Source organism: Olea europaea, chromosome 4, assembly GCF_002742605.1.
Source record: "Olea europaea var. sylvestris chromosome 4, O_europaea_v1, whole genome shotgun sequence".
Lineage (NCBI taxonomy): Eukaryota > Viridiplantae > Streptophyta > Magnoliopsida > Lamiales > Oleaceae > Olea > Olea europaea.
The window spans coordinates 19250910-19274530 of record NC_036240.1 but is presented as its reverse complement, the minus strand read 5'-3'; the positions used below and the strand labels follow the sequence as shown (position 1 = coordinate 19274530).

General features: G+C 34.0%; 2 protein-coding genes across 10 annotated transcripts in view; one reads left to right on the top strand and one right to left on the bottom strand.

Moving 5' to 3' along the window:
- The first annotated feature begins 1824 nt into the window (after nt 1-1824).
- Nucleotides 1825-19433, top strand: LOC111393926 (protein WVD2-like 5). Of its 2 annotated transcripts, none has more exons than XM_023019709.1 (6): nt 1825-2039; nt 2670-2949; nt 3161-3493; nt 3582-3653; nt 3743-3853; nt 18629-19433. In XM_023019709.1, the coding sequence occupies exons 2-6, from the start codon at nt 2683-2685 to the stop codon at nt 19007-19009; spliced, it is 1164 nt and encodes a 387-aa protein (XP_022875477.1). In that variant the 5' UTR covers nt 1825-2039; nt 2670-2682; the 3' UTR covers nt 19010-19433. The 2 variants fall into 2 exon arrangements, with proteins under 2 accessions (XP_022875477.1, XP_022875476.1); XM_023019708.1 differs by lacking the exon at nt 1825-2039 and adding an exon at nt 2106-2507.
- Nucleotides 19434-20947: 1514 nt separating this feature from the next.
- The window catches only part of LOC111393925, a 4786-nt gene continuing 2112 nt past the window's right edge, over nt 20948-23621 (bottom strand). For 4 of the 8 annotated variants that reach the window (XM_023019705.1, XM_023019706.1, XM_023019700.1 and 1 more), the window contains 4 exons: nt 22804-23065; nt 22257-22344; nt 21662-21728; nt 21319-21583 (listed from right to left, as the gene is read on the bottom strand). In XM_023019705.1, the coding sequence (XP_022875473.1) occupies nt 21530-21583; nt 21662-21728; nt 22257-22344; nt 22804-23065 (471 nt within the window). In that variant the 3' untranslated portion in view covers nt 21319-21529. Of the gene's footprint in view, nt 21145-21318; nt 21584-21661; nt 21729-21817; nt 21859-22256; nt 22345-22803; nt 23066-23621 lie in introns of those variants that run through there. The other 4 variants (XR_002702515.1, XM_023019702.1, XM_023019704.1 and 1 more) reach the window with 4 other exon arrangements.

The window sequence follows — 23621 nt, the reverse complement described above, 5'->3', positions numbered from 1 at the left end:
ATTACGATCAACGAAATCCCCACCATTTTATCCTTTCAAATTGGAGAAGAAAATAAAATTTTAACAGTTCGGAACTGTGGGAGACACATATACAAATTTGAGATAATTTGTTAAAAAAAAAAAAAACTCGGGATCACAACTACAATAATTCCTTTTCAATTTAGACAATTTTTACTGTTTTTAACTGCTAAACTAATGGAATTGGACAGTAAAAAAGTGAATCACATTTCAAAGTTTATACAGGAGGTTATTTTCACACTTCAAAGGTTGTATTCCACACTCAAGCATTCAAATAGAGACATTTTTTGCAATTTTCAATAAGTAGAGAGGTATATCGCATATCATTAAGTATGTAAGGATTATCAGCTATCAAGCCTATTACTTATCTAATAAAAGTGGATAATATTATAGTCCTCTTTTGAGCCCCATTTCTTCAAAATTCATTTTCAATACACATTCTTCTATAAAATAATTATACACATATTTCAAAGTTTTCTTCTTACTTTTTAATCACATATTCACCAAAACATTACTATTACATAGTACATTTTACTCCTAAAATGGGGATCAAGCAAGGGACTACTTGTACACTTTCAGTATACATAATAGAAGACACCACCTCCATGGGGGCCCATGTATAATAAATTATGTGTTGGCCCCCTCACTGTGAGGGGATGTCAACGATTAAGTACACGAAAAGTATACACATAGCACTACCTAATAAAAGTGATCTCAATGTATATATAAAATAAATAAAAATTTTGACACCTTTTATACAAGTATTTTTAAGCTTATGTTTGGTTTCCATTTTTCAATAAATTTATATTATAAAAACTCATTTTCAACGATACATATACTTCAATAAAATAATTTTACACGTAAATTCAAAATCTTCCTTTTTTTTAACCACATATTTTTCAAAAAGTTACTGTTCTAAAATATATTTTCGCCCCAAAATAAGCTCAAACAGGGAATGACTATTCTATATAAAAAATCTAACATCCACCCAAAATAAGCTCCAACAGGGGATAAATATTCAAATCTAACATAGGTAGACATATGATGTGATTATAAGTGCATGTTTAGTTTCTTAAACGGTACCAACAAACCTTATCCAATCATGCAATAATTGTTCAAAAGAATTTGATTTGATTCATTTAAACCCTTTTGATAAATCCCAAGATAAAAATAAATAAATAAATAAATATAATTGACTGACTAAACAATGCTATTTTTTTTTATTATTATTTTTTTGGAACTTGGGTAAAATTTACAAGAAATTACTGATTTTTATTTTATTTTTTACTGAAAAGGCCATAAAAACAATTAAAATACTGCTGCCGTCTGATGTTGCAACATCATCACCAGCAACTGCTGATGTGGGACAATCTCAATGGTTTATCACTTGTTCAAAATTATAGATCTCTACTTCAAAAATATATTTTATACTCTTTGTATATATTTAATACACAATATTAATCCTCGTTTAATAGTAAATGTTAGACAAGTCACTTAAGCCCCCGTTTGCCCCCATTTTGTAGAGTTAAAATAGGTGAAATAGTATGTTTTTAAAAAATGAGTAGTTGAAAAAGAAAGAAAATTTTTCTATTTACGTGTAATATTATTTTATAAAAGATTGTGTGAATGAAAATAAAAGCGAGAAAAGTATAATGTAATGTAGTAAAAACTAATGAGGGCCAAATCGAGGCTAAGTATTACTTCAGAGTAGAACGGTTGAGTCTGGTGTAAGTATTTCTTTATTACCAGTAAAAATAATAAATAAAAGCGTTGCCTATTTCATAATCTAACGTTAGAGAGGAAAAAAAAAAAAATTCAAGAAAGTGCCTTTCGGAAACATTTCAAGACACACCAAAAACAAAAAAATATCCAAACACAAAAATCACTTCCAAAAAACCCAAATTCTTTTCAAAATTCAAAAACTAAACGACACCAGACGCATTTCAGCATCTTTCAGATCTTTTCAATTCTTCGTTGATTTGATGACCTTATAGTCTTCTTTTTCCACATTTTTTTTCCTGGTAAGTCTTGAAGTCATTTTTCGTCATTATAATGAGCACGTTTATTTGGAAATGTGTTCATTAGTGTGGATGAATGTATGTCGCCGTGAAGTGAATGTGGGTGTCGTGATTTGGGTTTTTTCAATCTTGAAGTAAAGATTGGATCTTTGGGTGAAATTTTGAAGATCTACTAATATGGAGTGTCTTCTGTCATTTTTTTTATTCTTATTATTTTTTTCTGATACTGTTATGTTCTACTCTTTATTGACGGTTTTATCTGAAGTAATAGGTTAATTGCATGCTTAGATGTGGAGTGAACATTATTAAGAAAGAGAGAGAAGTGGGAAGGAATATCAAAACTTAGGTGTTCTCTATTCTTCTCAGTTATAAAAAAATTTAATTCTGTATTCTTAAGCCCGGGAAGAATTATATGTTGTTGACGAAGATATGCTTTGTTGCTTACTGGTTTCAGTGCACTGTAATAATATGGTATGTGTGGTTCTGTTTTGTGATTGTTGTGTTGAACTGTTATTGGGCTTTTGTTGAAATGAAGGGACGATCAACAATGCTCTAGTTATTCAAGACACCATTTTGTTGGAAGGGTTTTGTGTTATCTGCTAAGGCTTATCATGCCTATTATGATTCCTTTAGGTACTTGACTATAATGGATGCTGACAATATTATAGCCATTTCTGAGAATGGGACAGACTTTGAAAATGGTGTTCACCAACGGCTCCCGATTTCTGGAGAAGGAATTACTTCCAAGAAAGTACATGCTATTCCCAATGGAAGCACAGAAGTCGAGGGATTGAGCAAGAATCTAGAAAACAATCTGGAGTTGAATGACGATGTGACTCTAAACTCTTCTGTAGAAAGAACCATGGACGAATCTGCAACGCCACCAAAAGACGATTCCGTCACCATTTCCAAGGTAGGAGATTCGGAACCTTTTAGCTGGTTGAATAGCTTAAACTGATTCAAAATGATGTATGCTTAAAAATTACTTTTCTTGAAAGTAAATTAAAAGTAAGTTTTTCTAGTAAATAAAATTTGAAAATCATGTTTGACAGAGTAACTTACAATAAGTTTGATATACATTTAATCATAGCTAATCTTGCTCTCATCAATCGATTTATCTATAGGAACTTGGAGCTGAGGAGTCTAAGAGCTCTAAATCACAGAAGGGCATGGGCAAGGCCAAGAATGGGAAGTCCATAAGCATCATACTTGGGAAAGATGTGGTCAAATCTTCTGATGGTTCAAATGGTTCCGGCAATCACAAGTCATGTCCAAAACAGTTTTCTGCTCCTGGAACAAAAAGTAGGTCAATTAATGGAAGGCAAGCTGCTGACAACTCAAAAACAGCATCTCCTCAAAGTCCTATAGCTGGAGATGTTAAACCCAATAGATTGGGTGTTCTTCCAAAATATACTTTCAGTTTTAAATGTAATGAGAGAGCTGAGAAAAGAAGAGAGGTTAGCCTTCATAAACCAGTCGTACCAACTTCTGATGTTTCCTGAATGACATGGACCTTAGATATTTATCCTTTTTCTGTTTGAGCAGTTCTATTCAAAACTTGAGGAAAAGATACATGCACAGGAAGCGGAGAAGAGTAATTTGCAGGCCAAAACTAAGGTGAGATTTCATATAATATTATGACTTCAAACTTTCAGTGGTGGACTATGAGATCGAGTTTCTTCGTCTTTATTTTTTATCATAAATAGGAAACACAGGAAGCTGAGATTAAAATTTTAAGGAAGAGTTTGAATTTCAAAGCAACACCAATGCCAAGCTTTTATCAGGAACCTCCACCCCCAAAGCTGGAACTAAAGAAGGTAATTTGTTGCTTACGACACATTTTGAATGTTACAATTTTTCATTTTTTGTTTATAATACAGAATGCTGTGTTAAAATGTAATAATGAAGTTGGAAAATTTTGCAACGGATTAATAGTGGGCCTTTTAAGTTTAGCTCTTGAGCTTGATCGATTGAATTTGGATGTATGAATGCTTGGATAAAAAGTTGATGAATGTGTTTGATGCAACTATTCAATAACTTATTTCAGTTGCTGCTTTTGAATACAAACAGCACACATTATGGTACTCGCGGTGTTAACTAATAACTTGCTCTGATATGTTTTTGGACAATGCAATGGCATTAGAACTACCCAAGTTACAATCTTTTTGGCAAAATTTGGAGAACACTTGCCATGCTTAGACTCTTTCAAGGGTACTTGGAATTTGATTTCAAAGTGTGATATTTACATGCTTTTGAAAAATTGTAGAACTATCATACACTGACACGTGAGAAAAATTATACACGGTCTCTCCACTTCACTGTAAACTGTTAAGTTACTTGTGCAGCATTTCAAGTAACAGATTCTAATACATTATTTTTGTCTGGTTAGTAATGCATTTTCTTGCACCAACACTATTTATTTTATGTTGGGACCCTCGGTATTTGACTCAATGGAGGACTATGATTCTGTTGAAATGCTGATTTAAAATTTGGAAGTACAAAAGAAAGCTTAAAATAGTTGGACGCATTGCTAGAAGTGGAAACAAATAAGTATCTTATGTTCAGGAATGAAAAATACGACCGGAAAAGTTGCCCGTTCCTGTCCTATCATGTATCCTAATATCGTTGAACGAATCCAGCGAGAATATGGACACACACAAAGTTATTTATGTATTTCACAGGATACTTTAGCAATTTAAAGTACAGCATAAAGATCAGAGTTTGTTGTCGCTCCACCAACCTATGGCAATTTTCAATCATGAGGTTTCCAAAAGACAAGCCATCCTCAGTTCTTATATCTTAGAAAAATTGAACCTCTGTGCATATAAATTGTCATAGGGGTACCCATTTTCCTAGTGATACTGCCCAACCCATCAGTGCAATTCACATATATTTCTTTGACCATGAGGGCAATTATCCATCCTAAAATATACATTAATTTACCTTAAGAATAGTAACCTTTTTGACTCATTGTCCCTTTCATATTCACTACTCATTGGTCAATATATAAAATTTATGAACACCACCAAAATTTATAAAATCCACTAACTCGTCTACTTTCTCATTAACATAGTGATGGAATATTAGATTGATATTATTATATTTAGTAACCAATTTTAATTCGTATTTTAGGAAACATAATCAAGTTTAATTTAGTTGCTTTTATTATATATTTCCTACTCAGAATAGGGTCTTTTACAACCCTATATAAAGGGGCTTATGTGATGTAATTCAAACAACCTTGGAATGAATAAAGTTTGATATTTTCTCCCCTATTTCCTCTTCCTCTTCCCCCATCTTCTTCTCTCCTTCCCCCTTCTTTTCTCTTCTTCTCTCCCCTTTCCCCTTCTCTTATAATTCCTCTATTACATTCAGCGTCACATAGCCAAAGGCATCTCTAACATAGTGAACCATTATTAAAATTATATTGCAATAACAACCATAAAAAAGCAAATAACTATGATGTATTTGAAGATAATAAAACCTAAAACTTAGCGAATGAATGCGAGAGGACTTCTTGTAGCATGATATAAATAAAATTTTTAAGTCTACAGAACAAATCCTAAATCTAGATACCCTAGACTTAGAAGTAACATCAATTAATTTTCTCTTTCTAATTAGGAGTGGAAAAATAATTTTCTTGTTCCATTCATTATAAGAGACGGTGTGTGTGTAAATATATATATATATATATCTCACACAATAGGAATGCTATATTAGGAAGGTTCCCAATTAGGGTTTTCTATAATTAAGCTGTACATTCTATAACACTACCCTCAAGCTAGAGGATAGATATTAATCATGCCCAACTTGTTTCAGATATAATGTACCTGAATCCCATTTAAAGCCTTGGTGAAAATATCTCTTAGTTTTCCAGTTTTCACATATCCTGTAGAGATCAAATTTTGTCACCTTTTCACGAACGAAATGACTGTCAATCTCAATATGCTTGGTTCGTTCATGGAATATAGGATTAGAAGCAATATGAAGAGCAGCTTGATTATTACAAAATAACTTTGCTGGTATTGAAACTTGAAGGTCAAGTTCAGTTAAGAGCTGCCCAATGGTGAACTGTTGGAGGAGACATGAATTGACTTACAATATTGACAGAATACACAATATCAGGACGAGTTGCTGTAAGATAGTTCAATTTCCCAATCAGTTTTCTATACTTCTTAGGATCTTCAAATAGGTCACTATCTTTTGTAAGTTGCAAATTAAGAAGCATTGGAGCACTATTTGGCTTAGCTCCTAATTTTCCTATCTCTGTTAATAAGTCTAATACATATTTTCTCTGAGATAAAAGAATGCCTTTTGTGCTTTTTGTCACCGCAACTTCTAAGAAATACTTCAACACTCCTAAGTCTTTCGTTTGAAATTGAGTGTGAAGAAAGGACTTCAGAAATGAAATTCCCATAGTATCACTGCCAGTAATAACAATATTATCAACATATACAACAAGAAGAATAATACCGGATTCAGACTGTTTGTAGAAGACTGAGTGGTCAGTCTTGATCTTTTGCATTCCAAACTTTTCCATTGCATGACTGAATTTTTAGAACCACACACGTGGACTCTGTTTCAAACCATATAAGGACCTCTGAAGATAACACACTTTTCCATACTCCCCTTGAGTAATAAACTCAGGTGGTTGCTCCATATAAACTTCTTCCTGGAGACCACCATGTAAGAAAGCATTTTTTATGTCTAATTGATGTAAGGGCCAATTATGTGTAGTTGCCAGAGAAATGAACAATCGAACGGATGTTAATTTATCTACTGGAGAGAAAGTGTCTGAGTAATCCACACCATAAGTCTGGGCATAGCCTTCAGCTACAAGACAAACTTTAAGTCTCGCAACTGATCCATCAGGATTGACTTTGACTGCAAACACCCTCTTACATCCAATAGCCTTTTTTTCCTGGTAAATTTCCTAAATCCTAAGTACCATTAGCATCTATAGCGTTAATCTCCTCTACCATAGCATCACACTAACAAGTATGAGATGAGACTTCATGAACAGTTTTCGGAAGAGTAATAGAGTCTATGAAGGCAACAAAAGAGCAAGAAGACAAGGACAAGTGATCATAAGAAACAAATGATGAAATAGGATAAGTGCACTAACGTTTACCTTTACGAAGAGCGATAGGTAGATCAATCCACTTTTGAGAGTTAGAGCCCTGCATGATCTGATGGAAATTGATTGGATCATCTTTCATCATTCTATTATTTTCCTCATGTTCTTGGAGAAATACTATAAAATCATTTGGAATAGCATTTTTCCTCTCTCATAGATCTCCTTAATAGTAGTTCTTGAGGTTGTTGGGTTTGTACTTCTGGAACAATTCCCTTATTTTGAATGGAAGGTTCTTCAACATTGTATTGTTGAGGTTCAACAGCAGCGCATGGTTCCACTGTTGGCGTGGGCTGGCACCGCGGTTCCGGGCTGCGCTGGCCCTTGCCGACACCTGTAATGTGAAAGAGAGAGATATTCAGGGATGAATTTTGGGGACGGGGGTCTGAGGTGCAATTTTGGTATTCTCAGGCCCTTGCTTGCAATTTAAAATTAGGGTTAATTATTTTTTCAAATTAAAAATTTATATTTCAATCCCTAAAGTTTGAAATCCATCCAAGTTGGACCTTTAAGGTTATGAGTTTTAATAATTCAGCCCTTAAAGTTTGAAAATTATTTAATTTGGGTCATTAAACTTCTAAAATTTGCAATTAAAGCCCTCAATCTTTATAATTATTTAAAATTGGCCCCCAAAGTTTTTAAAATTTTCAAATTTTGATCCCAAAGTTTTGAATTATTAGCCCTTAGGTCCCTAAAGTTTCTAAAGGCATCTAATAATGCAAAATTAATGATTCTCTTTCTCAAATTATGTTACTAAAGTCAATTCCATTCCCATACTTAATGGGACAAACGTCAAGGATTAGAAGAAGAACATATTGATTGTTCTTGGCTGCATGGATCTTGACCTTGCACTTCGGATTGAGGAACCCACTCCTCTTACGGAAGGGAGTTCTCCTAATGAAAAGAGGAACTTTGAGAAGTGGGATCGCTCAAAATCGCATGAGTCTAATGATCATTAAGCTCGGCATTCCGGAAGCCTGTAGAGGTGCAGTATCCGAAGGGATAACTAATGCCAAGGAGTTCCTTGTCGAAATTGAGAAACATTTTATGAAAAACGATAAGGTTGAAATAAGCACGCTTTTGCAAAGCTTGATTTCAATAAAGTATAAATGCAAGGGGAATATAAGGGAGTACATCATGGAGATGTCTTACATTGCTTCAAAACTTAAAGGGCTAAAACTTGAGCTGTCTGACGACTTGCTCTTACATTTGGTATTGATCTTGCTTCCTACATAGTTCAGTCAATTTAAGGTCAGTTATAACTGTCAGAAGAAGAAATAGTCCCTAAATGAGCTCATTTCATATTGTGTGCAAGAGGAAGAAAGGTTAAAACAAGATAGAACTGAAACTGCTCACTTAGCAAGCACTTCTAAGGATAAGGGCAAGAAAAAGAAGAAGGAATATGAAGCTGCTCCTAAGGGTCCAGCACAAAAGAAACAGAAGGAAGATAAAAGAACTTGTTTCTTTTACAATAAGACTGGACATGTGAAGGACTGTACCAAATATCACGCATGACGTGCAAAGAAAGATACAATTCTTACATTGGTATGTTTAGAGGATAATTTAGCTTCCATACCTAGAAACACTTGGTGGATAGATTCTGGTGCTATTACTCGCATAAGTGTTTCTATGAGGGCTGTCTGAGCTACCAAAAGCCAAGTGACGGTGAAAGATACATCTATGTAGGTGATGGCAAATCGGTGGAAGTTGATGCAATATGCACCTTTAGGTTATTATTAGGAACTGGCTATTACTTGGATTTGAAAGAAACTTTTGTTGTACCGTCTTTTAGACGGAATTTATTTCTGTTTCTTCGTTGGACAAATTTGGATATTGTTGTTCATTTGGAAACAATCAATTTAGTCTTTCATTAAATTTCAATGTTATTAGTACTGGTTCATAATCTGCATATGATAACATATATTTGCTTGATATTATTGCATCATATAATTAGACCTTGCATATGGAATCACGTGGTATTAAATGCAAATTAAATAGAGAAAATTCAGCAAAATTATGGCACAAGCGCTTAGGTCACATCTTAAAAGCTAGAGTTGAACGACTTGTGTCAGATAGTATTTTGGATTCCCTTGACTTCACGGATTTTGATGAATGTGGTGTTGACTGTATCAAGGGAAAACAGACCAAAACAAAAAGATTAAGTGCTAACAGAACTTCAGCCGTCTTAGAAATGATACACAGAGATATTAGTGGGCCATTCCTTACGATTTTTTGGAATGATCAACAATATTTTATATCATTCATAGATAATTACTTACCTTATGGATACCTATATCTCATCCATTAAAAGTCTAAGTTGCTAGACGTGTTCAAAGCTTTTAAAGTTGAGGTTGAGAATCAACTTAATGAAAGGATAAAGAACGTTAGGTCTTATCGTGGTGGTGAGTATTATGGCAGATATGACGGTTCAGGTGAACAATGTCCAGGACCATTTGCTAAATATCTAAGGAATGTGGAATCTTCCCAAAGTGCACCATGCCAGGATCGTGTGGGGCCACACGTATATATATTAAAATGTGTGGTGCTATTTTTAAGGCTTAGTCCATAAAGTGATCTACTTAGTTTAATTTTGGACTAATGGGTATTAATTTTCATGGGATTAAAGTGTAGAGATCGGAATAATTATTTTAAATTGATGAGGGACCAGTTTAAAATAATTGAAAGATAATAATCAATTATTTAATATGGGGTCATGGTCCCCAATTGTACGTGACTTTCACAACTCTCTGCATCCCCATCAATAGAGAATAGATTTCAAGAAATAACGTAGCAATTGGAAGATCATAATTCGTTCAGAAAAACTCATATCTATGAATCAAGATACGCATCCGCAAATTTTTTTTATTTTCTCATTGATTTTAACATGGAGATTTATGAAAATATGAGGAAAAATTAATTTTTTTATTTTAATTTTTTTTTATAGATCCAAAAATTTGATAACCAAAAGCTGAAATTTCCAAAACCTTTTACCCCGATCTAGATGAATAACTATGAACAATGTGCCAAAAGATTGTTCAAATTCAACAAAAACAGATTCTAAACTTACAAATCTGAAAATTTCTTAAAAATATTGCAAGATCTATATTTCACATAATAACATGATGAAGATAAAAAATAATCCACAATATAAAACTGTTATAACATTAATTCTTGCAATATCTCAAAGATTAAATCATGGAGTGACTCTTGATGCATAGAGTTTTTTCTAAACGGATTTTGATCTTCCAACGGCTACGTGATTTCTTGAAATTTATTCTCTGTTGATGGGTATTCAGAGAGTTTTGAAAGTCATGTACAATTGGGGACCATGACCCATATTAAATAACTGTAATTTGCAGTTATTAACTTTCAATTATTTGAAATCGGCCCCTCATCAATTTAAAATAATCATTCTGGTCTTTACACTTTAATTCCATGACAATTAATACTCATTAGTGTAAAATTAAACTTAGTGGGTCACCTTATCGACTAAACTTTAAAAATGTCACCACATATTTTAAAAAATATACGTGTGGCGCTACATTGGAATTTTCCAACAATTCCCTTGTAGCAAGATTCATCAATCATTTCACATATTTTCGTAAATCTTCATGTTGAAATCAATGAGAAAATAAAAAAATGCGGAAGCGTATGATCTATAGATCTGAGTTTTTCTGAATGGATTATGATCTTCCAACTGCTACGTGATTTCTTGAAATTTATTCTCTATTGATGGGGATGAAGAGAGTTGTGAAAGTCTTGTACAATTGGGAACTATGACCTCATATTAAATAACTGATTATTATCTTTCAATTATTTTAAATTGGACCCTCATCAATTTAAAATAATTATTCCGGTTTATATACTTTAATCCCATGAAAATTAATATCTATTAGTCCAAAATTAAATTAAGTGGATTACTTTATCGACTAAGCCTTAAAAATAGCACCACACATTTTAATATATATACACGTGTGGCCCCACACAATGGAATTTTTCCAACAATCTCCCACTGGGTGATACATGTAATATTATAAATGTGTGCAACTTTATGAGCTCAAACTTGTGCTATCGTTTTTAAGGGTATTTCCAAACAATCTCGTCCATTAGTTATATTGATGTAGGATCAAAGCGATTTTTGTCACATTTAGTGTGACTAAATCCATCAATGGTCACGTACACCCATACAACCAAATGACATAGATCAATCATAGGAGCGTAGCATGAAATTACATGTGATCCAAACATGTCTATTTTCAACTGGTCCAACCTTATTTCTTAAGAGAGATTAATACTGAAAATAATAACAGAGTGGAATGAACTGAATACTTCATTTCTGTATTGAAAAATATCCAAATACACAAATGTGTCCAAAATAAACATAAAGCAACGAGAATGCAAACTCCTAAAACATGATATCCTCAAGAAATACAACATCCATACAAGCAGTGTGCTCATGAAAGACCTTGGGTGGCAATCCTTTAGTAAGTGGATTCGCAATCATGGAGTTTGTCCGAATGTGTTCTATAGAAATCTGTCTACTCTGTACTCTTTCCTTCACAATCAGGAACTTAGAGCTTGTTTGGTAAAGCTAAAAAGTAGGGGTGGGTGCGGGTCGGTTCGGTTCGGTTCTAAAGAGAATCGAACCGAACCAAAATTTTCGAGTATCTAGTAAATGGAACCGTCGGGTCCAAATATAATTATGGAACCGTTCGGGTTCGGTTCCGTGCGATTCCGTACTGTAATTAAATTTTTTAACATTTATAACAACATTATATAAATACAACTAATGATACATTCAATGGTTTTGGAATGTTAGAGACTAGTAGATTACCTTGTTCAAATGATCGCTACGGTTAAAGTTTTGGTCGGCGGAGGTCACAACGTCGGCCAACGATTGTATATATTTTGGAATGTTAGCGAGACTGTGAGAGTGAGTGCGAGAATCGAGACAACATTATGCACTTTAGTGTAGGTGCTTACGGTTATTTAGTGGATTTGATCTTGTTGGGCTAAGAAATGAAACAATAAAATATGTAATTGGGCCAAAATTAAAAAATTAGAAATGAAACAAATTATTGGGCCAAAAATTTGGATTTAGAAATTGTTAATTTTTTAATTTGTTTAGAAAAAATTGAAATTAAAATAATTTGATTCACTCAATATAAAAAAAAATTAGAAAGATTCGATTCTTATTCGGTTCTTGGTCTAGAACTGAACCGTACCTGTTGGTTTTCAATTCAGATACCCGTTCGAGTATTTAATTTGACAAGAACCGTCGGATTCGGTTCAATTCGGTTTGGGTTCGGTTCGGTTTGGGAGATTTGCCCAGCCCTACTAAGAAGCAAATTAAAATGAAATTTTTTACCATTATTTTACTATTACAATCGTCATTTTTGAATTCTTCTCTCACAGGTAGGACCCACTTTATCTTTAACGGTCAAAAAATCAATTATCAAAATCCCTACCAAGTAAGCACTTGATGTCAATGTGTTTTGACTTAGTTGAGCTCCTATTGTTGTTGAAATACAGAACTGCTGAGTTATTGTTATAATATAACTTTAGCGGTCTTTCTATGCCATTCAGAATACGCAGTCCAGTAACAAAATTTCACAGCCATATTCCATAGTTAGATGTCTCATAGTATGCTACAAACTCTACTGCCATGGTAGAAAAAGCTATGAGTGTCTGCTTGGCACTCTTTCAGGAAATAGCTCCTCCAGCTAGCAAATAGATATAGTCTGAAGTGGATCTTCTATTGCCTTGACATCCAGCAAAATCAAAATTCGAGTACCATATGATCTCTAACTGGTCCGATCTGCTATATGTGAGCATTTAATCCTTTGTTCTCTTTAAATACCTCATTACCCTTTTGGCCGCCTTCCAATGATCCATCTCAGGGTTGCTTAAATATCTGCCTAGCATTCCATCAATGAATGCTATGTTCGGACATATACAAACTTGAGCATACATTAGGCTCCCAATAGTGGATGCATAGGGAATCTTTTGCATTTCCTTAGCTTCAAGGTCATTTTGCGGGAACTATTTGAGACTAAATTTGTCTCCCTTAGCGATAGGGGTGTCACATGATTTACATTCTTGCTTGCCAAACCTCTTTAAGTACTTTATCGATATCCTTTTTTTGTGACAATCCAAGAATACTTCGAGAGTGATCCTGATGTATCTGATTTCCTAACACAAAAGAGGCGTCATCAAAATCTTTCATCTCAAAATTTCTTGATAAAAATATCTTGGTTTCGTGCAACATGCCTATATCTTTAGTGGCCAGCAGTATGTCATTAACATACAAAACCAAGAGAATATGCTTACTCCGACTGAACTTGTGATACACACAATCATCAACGACATTCATCTCAAAACCAAATGAGACAATGACTTGATGAAATTTGTGGTTCCATTGACGGGAAGCTTGCTTGAGCCCATAGATGGATTTCTGTAATTTGCAAACCATATTCTTCTGTTTTCCTGAAACAAAGTTTTCTGACTGCACTAAATAGATCGTCTCATCAATATTGCTATTGAGAAATGCCGGATTAACATCCATATGATATAACTTAAGGTCAAAGTGCGCAACAAGTGCTATAATTGTCCTGAAAGATTCTTTCGTTGAAAATGGAGAGAAAGTCTCTTTGAAATCGATGCCTTTCTTTTGGGTAAAGCCCTTAGCCACAAGACGAGCTTTATATCTTTCCACAATACCATTTGAATCTCTATTGGTTTTAAAAATACATTTACAACCAATGGGTTTCACACCTTCAGGTAATGAGACAATATCCCAAACTTTATAGTCTTGCATAGGCTTATACTCCTCATTCATGGTATCAATCCACTTTTGAGAATTATAGCCCTGCATGGCCTGATGGAAATTGGTTGGATTATCTTCCATCATTCCATTATTTTCCTCGTGTTCTTAGAGAAATACTATAAAATCATCTGGAATAGCATTCTTTCGCTCTCTCGTGGATCTCCTTAATAGTATTGGCTCTCGAGGTTATTGACTTTGTACTTCTGGAACAATTCCCTCATTTTGAATGGGAGGTTCTTCAACATTGTTTTGTTGAGGTTCTGGATATGCTTCTTGATCAACGACGGGTATAGGAACCTGTACATTGTCAAAAGCAATAGTAGGAATCGAAACCAATCCTTCCTCAACTTTTTCCTCGAAGATAATGTCTTTAACCTTATTTCTCCCCCCAAACTCAACATCCTCAAAAATTGTTGCGGTTTCCGTTTCAAAAATTGACTTAAGTATAGGATCATAAAATTCATAACCCCTTGATCGCTCAGAATAACCAATAAAATAGCTGCTCACTGTTTTGAAATCCAATTTCTTTTCATGTGGCCTATAAGGCCTTGCCTCAGCTGGACATCTCCAAATGTGAAAATGCTTTAGACTAGGGTTTCTGCCTATCCAAAGTTCATAAGGTGTTTTAGCAGCATGCTCAGTTGGTACTCTATTCAGAATATAAGCTACGGTCTTTAATGCCTCTCCCCAAAGTGATTTTGGTAAGGTGGAATGACTAATCATACTTCTCACCATATCCTTAAGAGTCCAGTTTCATCTTTCAACTACACCATTCATGCTAGGAGATCCTAGCATAGTGTACTTTGGGACGATTCCACATTCCTCTAGGTATTTAGCAAATGGTCTAGGTATTGTTCACCTGAACCATCATATCTGCCGTAATACTTATCACCACGGTCAGACCTAATGTTCTTTATCCTTTTGTTGAGTTGATTCTCAACCTCAGCTTTAAAAGCTTTGAACACGTCCAGCTACTCAGACTTCATGAGATATAGGTATCCATAACTTGAGTAATCATCTATGAATAATATAAAATATTGTTGACCATTGCAAGAAACCGTAGGAAATGGCCCACTAATATTTGTGTGTATCAATTCTAAGACATCTGAAGTTCTGTTAGCACCTAGTCTCTTTGTTTTGATTTATTTTCCCTTGATACAGTCAACATATACATCAAAATATGTGAAGTCAAGGGAATCCAAAATACCATCTAATACAAAGTCGTTCAACTCTAGCTTTTGAGATGTGACCTAAGCGTTTGTACCATAATTTTACTCAATTTTCTCAATTTAATTTGCGTTTAGTACCACATGATTCCACATGCAAGGTCTCATTATATGATGCAATAATATTAAGCAAAAATAGGTTATCATATGCAGATAATGAACTAGTATCAATAACATTGAAATTTAATGAAAAACTAAACTGATTGTTTCCAAATGAACAACAATATCCAAATTTGTCGAGCGAAAAAATAGAAATTAAATTTCGTCTAAAAGACGGCACAACAAAAGTGTCTTTCAAATCCAAGTAATAGCTAGTTCCTAATAATAACCTAAAAGTGCCTATTGCATCAACTTCTACCGATTTGCCATCACTCACATAGATGTATCTTTCACCATCACTTTGCTTTCGGTAGTTTAGAGAGCCCTGCATAGAAATACTTATGTGAGTAGTAGCACCAGAATCTATTCACAAAGTGTTTTTAGGTACTGAAGCTAAATTATCCTCAAAACAGACCAAAGTAAGAATTGTACTTTCTTTGCATTTCATGCGTGATATTTGGTACAGTCCTTCACGTCCAGTCTTATTGCAAAAGAAACAAGTTCCTTTATCTTCCTTTTGTTTCTTTTGTGCTGGACTCTTTGGAGCAACTTCATATTTCTTCTTCTTTTCTTGCCCTTATCCTTAGAAGTGCTTGCCAAATGAGCAGTTTCAGTTATGTCTTGCTTCGACCTTTCTTCTTCCTGCACACAATATGAAATGAGCTCATTTAGAGACTATTTCTCCTTCTGACAGTTATAACTGACCTTAAATTGACTGAACTATGCAGGAAGCGAGATCAATACCAAATGTACTAGCAAGTTATCAGACAGTTCAAGCTTTAGCCCTTTAAGTTTTGAAGCAATGTGAGACATCTCCATTATGTACTCCCTTATGTTCCCCTTGCCGTTATACTTCATCGAAATCAAGCTTTGCAAAAGCGTGCTTGTTTCAGTCTTATTGTTTTTCGCAAAATGTTTCTCAATTTCAGCAAGGAACTCCTTGGCATTAGTTATCTCTTCGGATATTGCACCTCTAAAAGCTTTCGGAATGCATCTGTTAATGATCATTAGACTCATGCGATTTGAGCAATCCCACTTCTCAAAATTCCTCTTTTCATCGGGAGAACTTTATTTCGTAAGAGGAATGAGTTCCTCAATCCGAAGTGTAAGGTCAAGGTCCATGCAATCAAGAACAATCAATATGTTCTCCTACCAATCCTTGAAGTTTGTTCCATTAAGCATGAGAATGGAATTGACATTAGCAGATATTTTAGTAGCAGATGAATTTACAGAGAACAAAAATAAACATGCTCATATCCATATTTAATGAACAATAAATTCAAATAATGGTAAGTCTCATCTCAAGATACCCAGTACAACATTAATATTAAGTCTTTGGACAGTTAATGGCAAGTGGTACTCTCAGTACATTGATCAAATATTGACAATAACTCCTGTCAAATAATAAATCTATCTTTGGATTGATTTATAATTCACATAAAAACCTTATAATTGTCACACATTTACCACCATAGGTGTGTGTAATTTGACCAAGTATTAACCTTCCTTTAGACTGGCTAATACCCGCTTGAAGAAACACACACTACATCTAAACATCACAAACAAACCAATCTACACAAAAAAGGTCACTTTGGTGACATATTGTTTCAATCAATTTATTCAAAATGTTAGATAACTTTAATTTATTATGAATGATTTACCAAATTATTTAAATTTGATTGTCTCACATAATTAATCTTTAATTATTTCTCTAAAAGAGTCTTTAGTATCCTAATTTGAGAAAGATAATCATTAATTTTGCATTATTGGATGCTTTAAGAAACTTTAGGGACCTAGGAAGGTTCCCAATTAGCGTTTCCTATTATTAAGCTGTACATTGTGTAACACTCTTAAAATCATAAATGCAGAGAAGCTATTAATTTTTTTTTAAAACATAATAAACATTAATGAATTTCATCTATGAAAAGAATTTGTGGAAAACTTTTATATATAACAAACACAAGTCAATTAAATTAAAGGTTAACTTTATTTCAAAACAGAGTCAATATTTAAGCGGTTTAGTGCTAAGTTTGTCTTATCTCACCCCAAGTAGATGTTATAGGATTCAAGATAAGACTCTTTAGTCATGGTTTGATTCATAGAGGACATGATAGAAATCCGTAAGAGGGGAGAAGGGTGCAAGTCTTTCAAACCGGACAATATGTGAGAAAATGGCTGAGGCACATGTTCGGGTCATTACAAAAAAGTAAAAATACATTTTTTTGTGTAACATGAACTCATACGCGCTGTTTGTTTTAGGATAGCATGTGTCGATCATACCTTCATGAGTTTTTATCACATCTCCAAGATCCTAATTCTTAACCTTTAACTTAGGTTGAATCCTTATACCAATTGAGCAACTTGCCAAATTGGTATAGGATTTCACTTAAACTTCCATAAGATGGGGAGGTGAAGAGTTGGAATACTGGGAGATGCAGAAGAAATCGATGAAGGGTAAGATAGAGCTCTCCTAAAGTGGACAATATGTATAACGACTTAGGCATAGGCCCCGATCATTACAGCCTATTAGCTAATGTATCGTCACTTATTATTACATTTCGGGTTGTAATGAATGATTTTGTAGTGGAAAAACAACATATTCTCCATATATTAAAAGTAGGGAAAAATTTTGGGTTTACATGCACAATATTTTATTGTAAATGTGATTGAAAATGAGTATGTAAGAAAAAGAGTTTTTAAATAATGGTTGTCAAACAGGGCTAATTTCTGTTATGTATGTCTAATTTTCAAGGATATTGATCATGTTTGGCTGACCTTGAACAATTTGCTTTCTTAAGTTTTAAAATAAATAGCTTCGATTGAGTTGAGCTGTAAATCAATTTTATTCTCAACATAAATTTACATTTTTAATGGAAACCAAGTAACATTTTAATCAAAAGTTGCTCTCAGTTTTGTCTGGTGTAAATTATTGTTAGTTCTTGTTTTGGATAAAATATTAAGTAGCTGAAATTATAATATGATACAAATGAGTGTGAATAAGTTAGTAATTGTAGTTCCTACTAAATGTATGGTTTAAATTATTGTTTGACTTTGAGCGTTAAATTATAAGGAAATTATACTATTTCAACAAACATGCACAGCTTTCATGTTTGCTTTGTTCTGTTTGTACTTCTTGTAGTTGTATCAATTCTCTTATGCATGCAAATAATACTACTCCTAAATCAGTATTGCTTTTCTAAGATTCTTGCAGATCCTTCACTAAGATTCTTTATTTGAAAATTTACCTGTAAAATTATTTTTGCTTCTTGTGTGACTTCTGATGCCTATTATTGATCCTTTGATGTAGATACCTCCAACAAGAGCCAAATCTCCCAACCTTGGTCGGAAAAAGAGTTCGTCTATCACCGACTCTGAGGAAGAGAGTGTTTGCGCAGTTAGGCTAAGCTTGGGTGAGAATTTGTCACAAAATAATCCTGACAAAGGACCACCTGTTGTTCATGCTAAGAAGCCTCTACGTAAGTCTCTTCCTAAGTTGCCCTCCGAGAAAACCAGCTTTTCCAATGAGAAAAGAAAATCCACATCTCGCAAGATCGCTGTTTCCACAGACACAAGTGAAGCTGCAAATGATACACAAATAGAGGAGGAAAGAATAGGCGCCGAGCAAATCTTGAGTCGGCCCAATGGAGATGAAGTGCTTGTTAATGAAGCTCAAGAAGAGAATGTGTGAGCGCTATGTCAATGGTGCCGAAAACTGAATTTTTACCTCGTGAGGAGTCTTCAGTTACCGTCTTTGCGTAAAATATTAAGAAGTTCGAATAATAGAATTCACCCAAAAATACAGGCATGAAAAGACATTGTATTAAGGTTAGCTTGTTTTTTCCCATAGTCAGCAACAAGGTTTGGTTTTTGAATATGCGTTCTAAGCTTTACCAAGTGAGGTCAATTTGTAACCCGAAGTTATAACTAATTATGCTCGCCACCTGATGTCAAAAAATGGAAAATTTTGGGGGATTTCTGCCGTAAAATTGTTGAAGATCAAAGTATTGGCTTTAGGTTTGAGCTTGTTTTGCTTTTGTAAGTCTGAGGTAAACAAATGACATCTTTTGTCAACTAAGGTGTATTTTATTTGTCCGAATTGCTCTTTTTTCTTATCATTTTTTGTCGGGTGCTTATTGCACATCAAGTGCATGTTTGATATATATTGCTCAAGGGACAAAATTTTAGCTTCCCATTTTCTTGTTCAATGATGTCCAATCTAATTTACATTGTCGAACATGCCACAAGAACTTATGCATGATGAAATCTTGTTACTCCTAACTGCAGCCAGCACATGTCGAATAGCTCACTCGGTCGAGTTGGGATACTTTAAGGTTGCCAGCCTTTTCTGATTCTCTAGTTCGTGTCGCCTTTTCTATTAATCTATATAGAATGTGGAATACAGCATGCTCTTTCTATGCTGAGTTATGTACTTCGTCGGCCCTACATATTATCCCTATTGCCTCATAGAAAGTCGGCGAAAGTCCAAAATCAGTATTAGAAATAGCAAATATCACTAGAACTCATTTCTCCATAACGAATGTATCTCCAACATACTGAAGGTCCTTCAAAATAGGGATAAATTGTTCTACATTTACCCCTTGTGTAGAGAATGTTGCCTCAAGTTCGTATTACACATATTTCTGGTTTTTATAATGGTGCTTTCTTTAAAATGGAGTTACTATTAATATTTGAGATTTCATATTAAAAGATCAAACCTTATTATGAAAAGTAGTCCATATCCTTATATATTGATCTATATTTCGATAATTTGTCGATGTAAGATTTATTTCTTAACATGTCCCGTAAAATGATAGCTCATTTAAGTATATCAACCTTAAAATTCAAGTGCTCGTTCTAAGTCTTTATTGGATCAAATTGCTTGTTTAAACCCTCTTTTTGATTCCAAAATGCACTTTGAAATAGTATTTTGATGAAAAATGTATAGTTAAAAAATAAGAAGAAAAGTTGGATTTGCATACAATATTAGTTTATTGAAAAATGTGTGGTTAAAAATAAAAAAGAGAAATATATTTTAAAAGTAACGGGGACCAAACAAGGGCTTAGGAGGTGTTTGATAGTCTTTTTTATGTAAAAATGCATTTTAGAATAGTAAATTGATATGAAATGTGTTGTTGAAAAATAAGAAAAAGTTTTTTATTTACGTGCAATATTATTTTAATAAAGAATGTGTGGTTGAAAAGAAAAGAGAGAAAAATGCATTTTGAAAAAAATGGTTACCAAACGGGACCTTAATAAGGTGTCTTTTTAAAATGAAACCTCAAATCTTAATAGTTACACATATGCTCAGCACGCTAGCCTAATTGCTTCATCATTGTGTAAAGCAAATGACTTCAAAACCTCAAAAACATTTTTACGTAACATTCTTTTTTGACATTCTATTCTAAATTTATTGGTAAACTTGCTCAGGAAAAAGAGAGTTATCATCCAACATGAAACATCCATTCCAGATTAGATTAGCCTCTTCCAAATTGGAAACTTAAACACCAGCTTTGGGTAAAGTTGTTTAAATACCACATTTGTATGGAACACATCCCACTTGAAGGTGCATAAAGACAGCTTCACTAGGTAAAGTAGAAGCACAAGAAATAAAAATGTCAACATCAAGCGACATGGCACATCTTGAGTTCAACTTGAGCTGTCACCTATTTATAAAAAGCGTGCAACAGAAATGTTCTATCCTAACAGGGCACAATTGAAGGTGCATAAAGACAGCTTCACTAAGTAAAGGAGAAGCACAAGAAATAAAAATGTCAACATCAAACCACATGGAGCATCTTGAGTTCAACTTGCGCCGTCGCCTATCTATAAAAATTGTGCAGTAGAAATGTTCCATCAGGACAGGGTTGTTGAATGTGTAGATATGAATCAAAGTAATTTTAAACTATCGATTTAACTGTTACTGATGGTCAAAGACAAAACGGAACCTAAATGGTGTGATCCGTTTTACAGTACCATTCCCACCCAAAGAAAAACACAGCAGCAACAGAATATTCTGGTTGATGGCATTATATTGCATCATAAATTACAGTGTTTGTTGTCAACCAGAAACCTTGAAACTGATAGAATTTAAAACAGCACTTTCGTGCATATGTTTATATGAACAATTCACAGGATTTGTTCATATAGAACCTGCGACAAGAGTTTACAAGAAGAATGCGATGGTTTAAAAATTGTATCTTCTTACAAGTCAATCATAAAGTCCATCCTGCTCCCAGACATCCACAAGAAAATCCACCATTTCCTGTTTAAACCCTGAATAAGTTAACATAGCATGAAAGATAAACTAGAAGAGAAGTAACTCGCTAATGGGTATACTCACAGCTAGAGGGATGGCCTGGCCAAAAGGTTTGCCGGTCCCAAGCACACTCTCATAAGTTGCATTCCAACTGCAAAAAAAAAAAAAAAAAAAAAAAAAAAAAAACCAATCACAAACAATGGATAAGATATAGGTTAAACAAAAAATGCAACCAGACACCTGGAAACACTATTTCTGAAAAAAATGCAGCACTTGAAAAGCTGCAGAAACATTACATGAAAAAAATTATTTTATGTTTACAAATTCAATCTTCAACTAAGAAAAAAAGTAGACAACATTAACAGTTCTCATCAAAAATTTCAACTCGATATAATGCTATCACTTATAAGGTTATAACTCTAATCACTTGTTAATTTTTAAAGCAGAAGGTTGTTTGCAAATAAGTTAATGCTTAGAAGTTTCCGAGAATGCTTATTTACTGAAGCAATGCTTTTTCAAGGCAGACACTCTCTAAACACTCTAACATGCCAGAGACAGGAGCAAATAATAAATAGAAGAAACCATAGTTCGATATATCGTTATCATGCAGCATTTTCACTTTTGCCTCATTTCTGGTCCTAAATGACCTCGCAACACTAAAACCATAAAAGTTGCTTACCATAATTTGGGTTCTAGAGTTTGTACTCGCTTTTCAGATCCCTTATTTCCAATCCACTGGTTTCTTGTTTGATTCCAAAGAAGAAAACCTTCAACAAATAAGTTAACCAAATAATATAAGTAGAAGGCCAAATTGGGAATTGACCAAAATTTATTTGGCATACTGGCATGGTAAAATCCAGAGGAAAGGGGAACCATGCAAAATAATAACAATGAAATCACTTTTTGAAAAATTAAATTCAAGCCATGAATTGTAAAGATACATTTTCTCCTAGGTTTCTATTTATAAGAAAATCAAATCCAGTCTATGTTATCAAGCAATTCATACTTATTCACAAATGACGGACATTCAGGAAAAGTAACACGTAAAAGTTTTCTATATTAGCAACAACACATGTCCAACTTAGGCTCTCTCCTAACTCTATAAAATTATAGATGGTCGCTGTGGTGATGTCCGAAATCCAAGGCTTGCAAAACTAATTTTCTGAGTTCAAGTACCGAAGAAAGCAATATCTCGAGAGGATAAGATAGAAGACACAAGTTCTTGCCATGATTTACAAATTCAGAAGGGTTGCTCGTGCTGCCAGCATTGCTGTGAGTATCAAGTGTCTGATTAGAAGTGCTGATCGATGAGATACTTCTGTGGGATGGAAATGCACTGTTATCCATTTCACCTGAACTGATGCTCCAAAAATCCTCTGTTAAACTACGTTTCTTCACACGTTGACCTTGAATTTTCAGACCTTTGGATGGTTCATCCACAGAAATTACGAGTGGTGGCTTAGTACAACATCCAAGACAACCTCTGCTCTGTTACAAATCAGGTTATTCACCATACTAATGATTAGCATTTAGACAAAAGTTAACAACATATATTAATTACATTGACCCAGAGATGAGCACATTGCACCACAGAGTAAACTTGATTTATAGGTCTGCTCAAGAATTTTGAGTTTTCCTTCTGATTACCTCAATACCATTATTAGCTTGCATTCCCATAAAAATGAATGAAGGTAAACAAAATTTTATTTGCCATAGCAATCTCTTTCTATTAAATCCCATCTTCTATTAACCCATCAAGAGCTTGGCCGAAGAGTAAGTAGTACAAAGATGTTAAAGCTATTTTGTAATGAGGAGACTTGGAGCCGTATGTAACACACTGTTCAAAGTAAGTTTTCAGAAACCAATAATGAGTTTGCTAATAGCAAAATAGCATTCAAAATACAAACACACGTATATTGACAAGACACCATTGAAGCTGTAACCAGAGCAATCTATGGCAAGAAATTTTGGTTAAGGCTTATAGCATGACAAAGGATTCTTGATAAGTTAGTGGCGTGCAACACATTGTTAATTGCACAAAGTC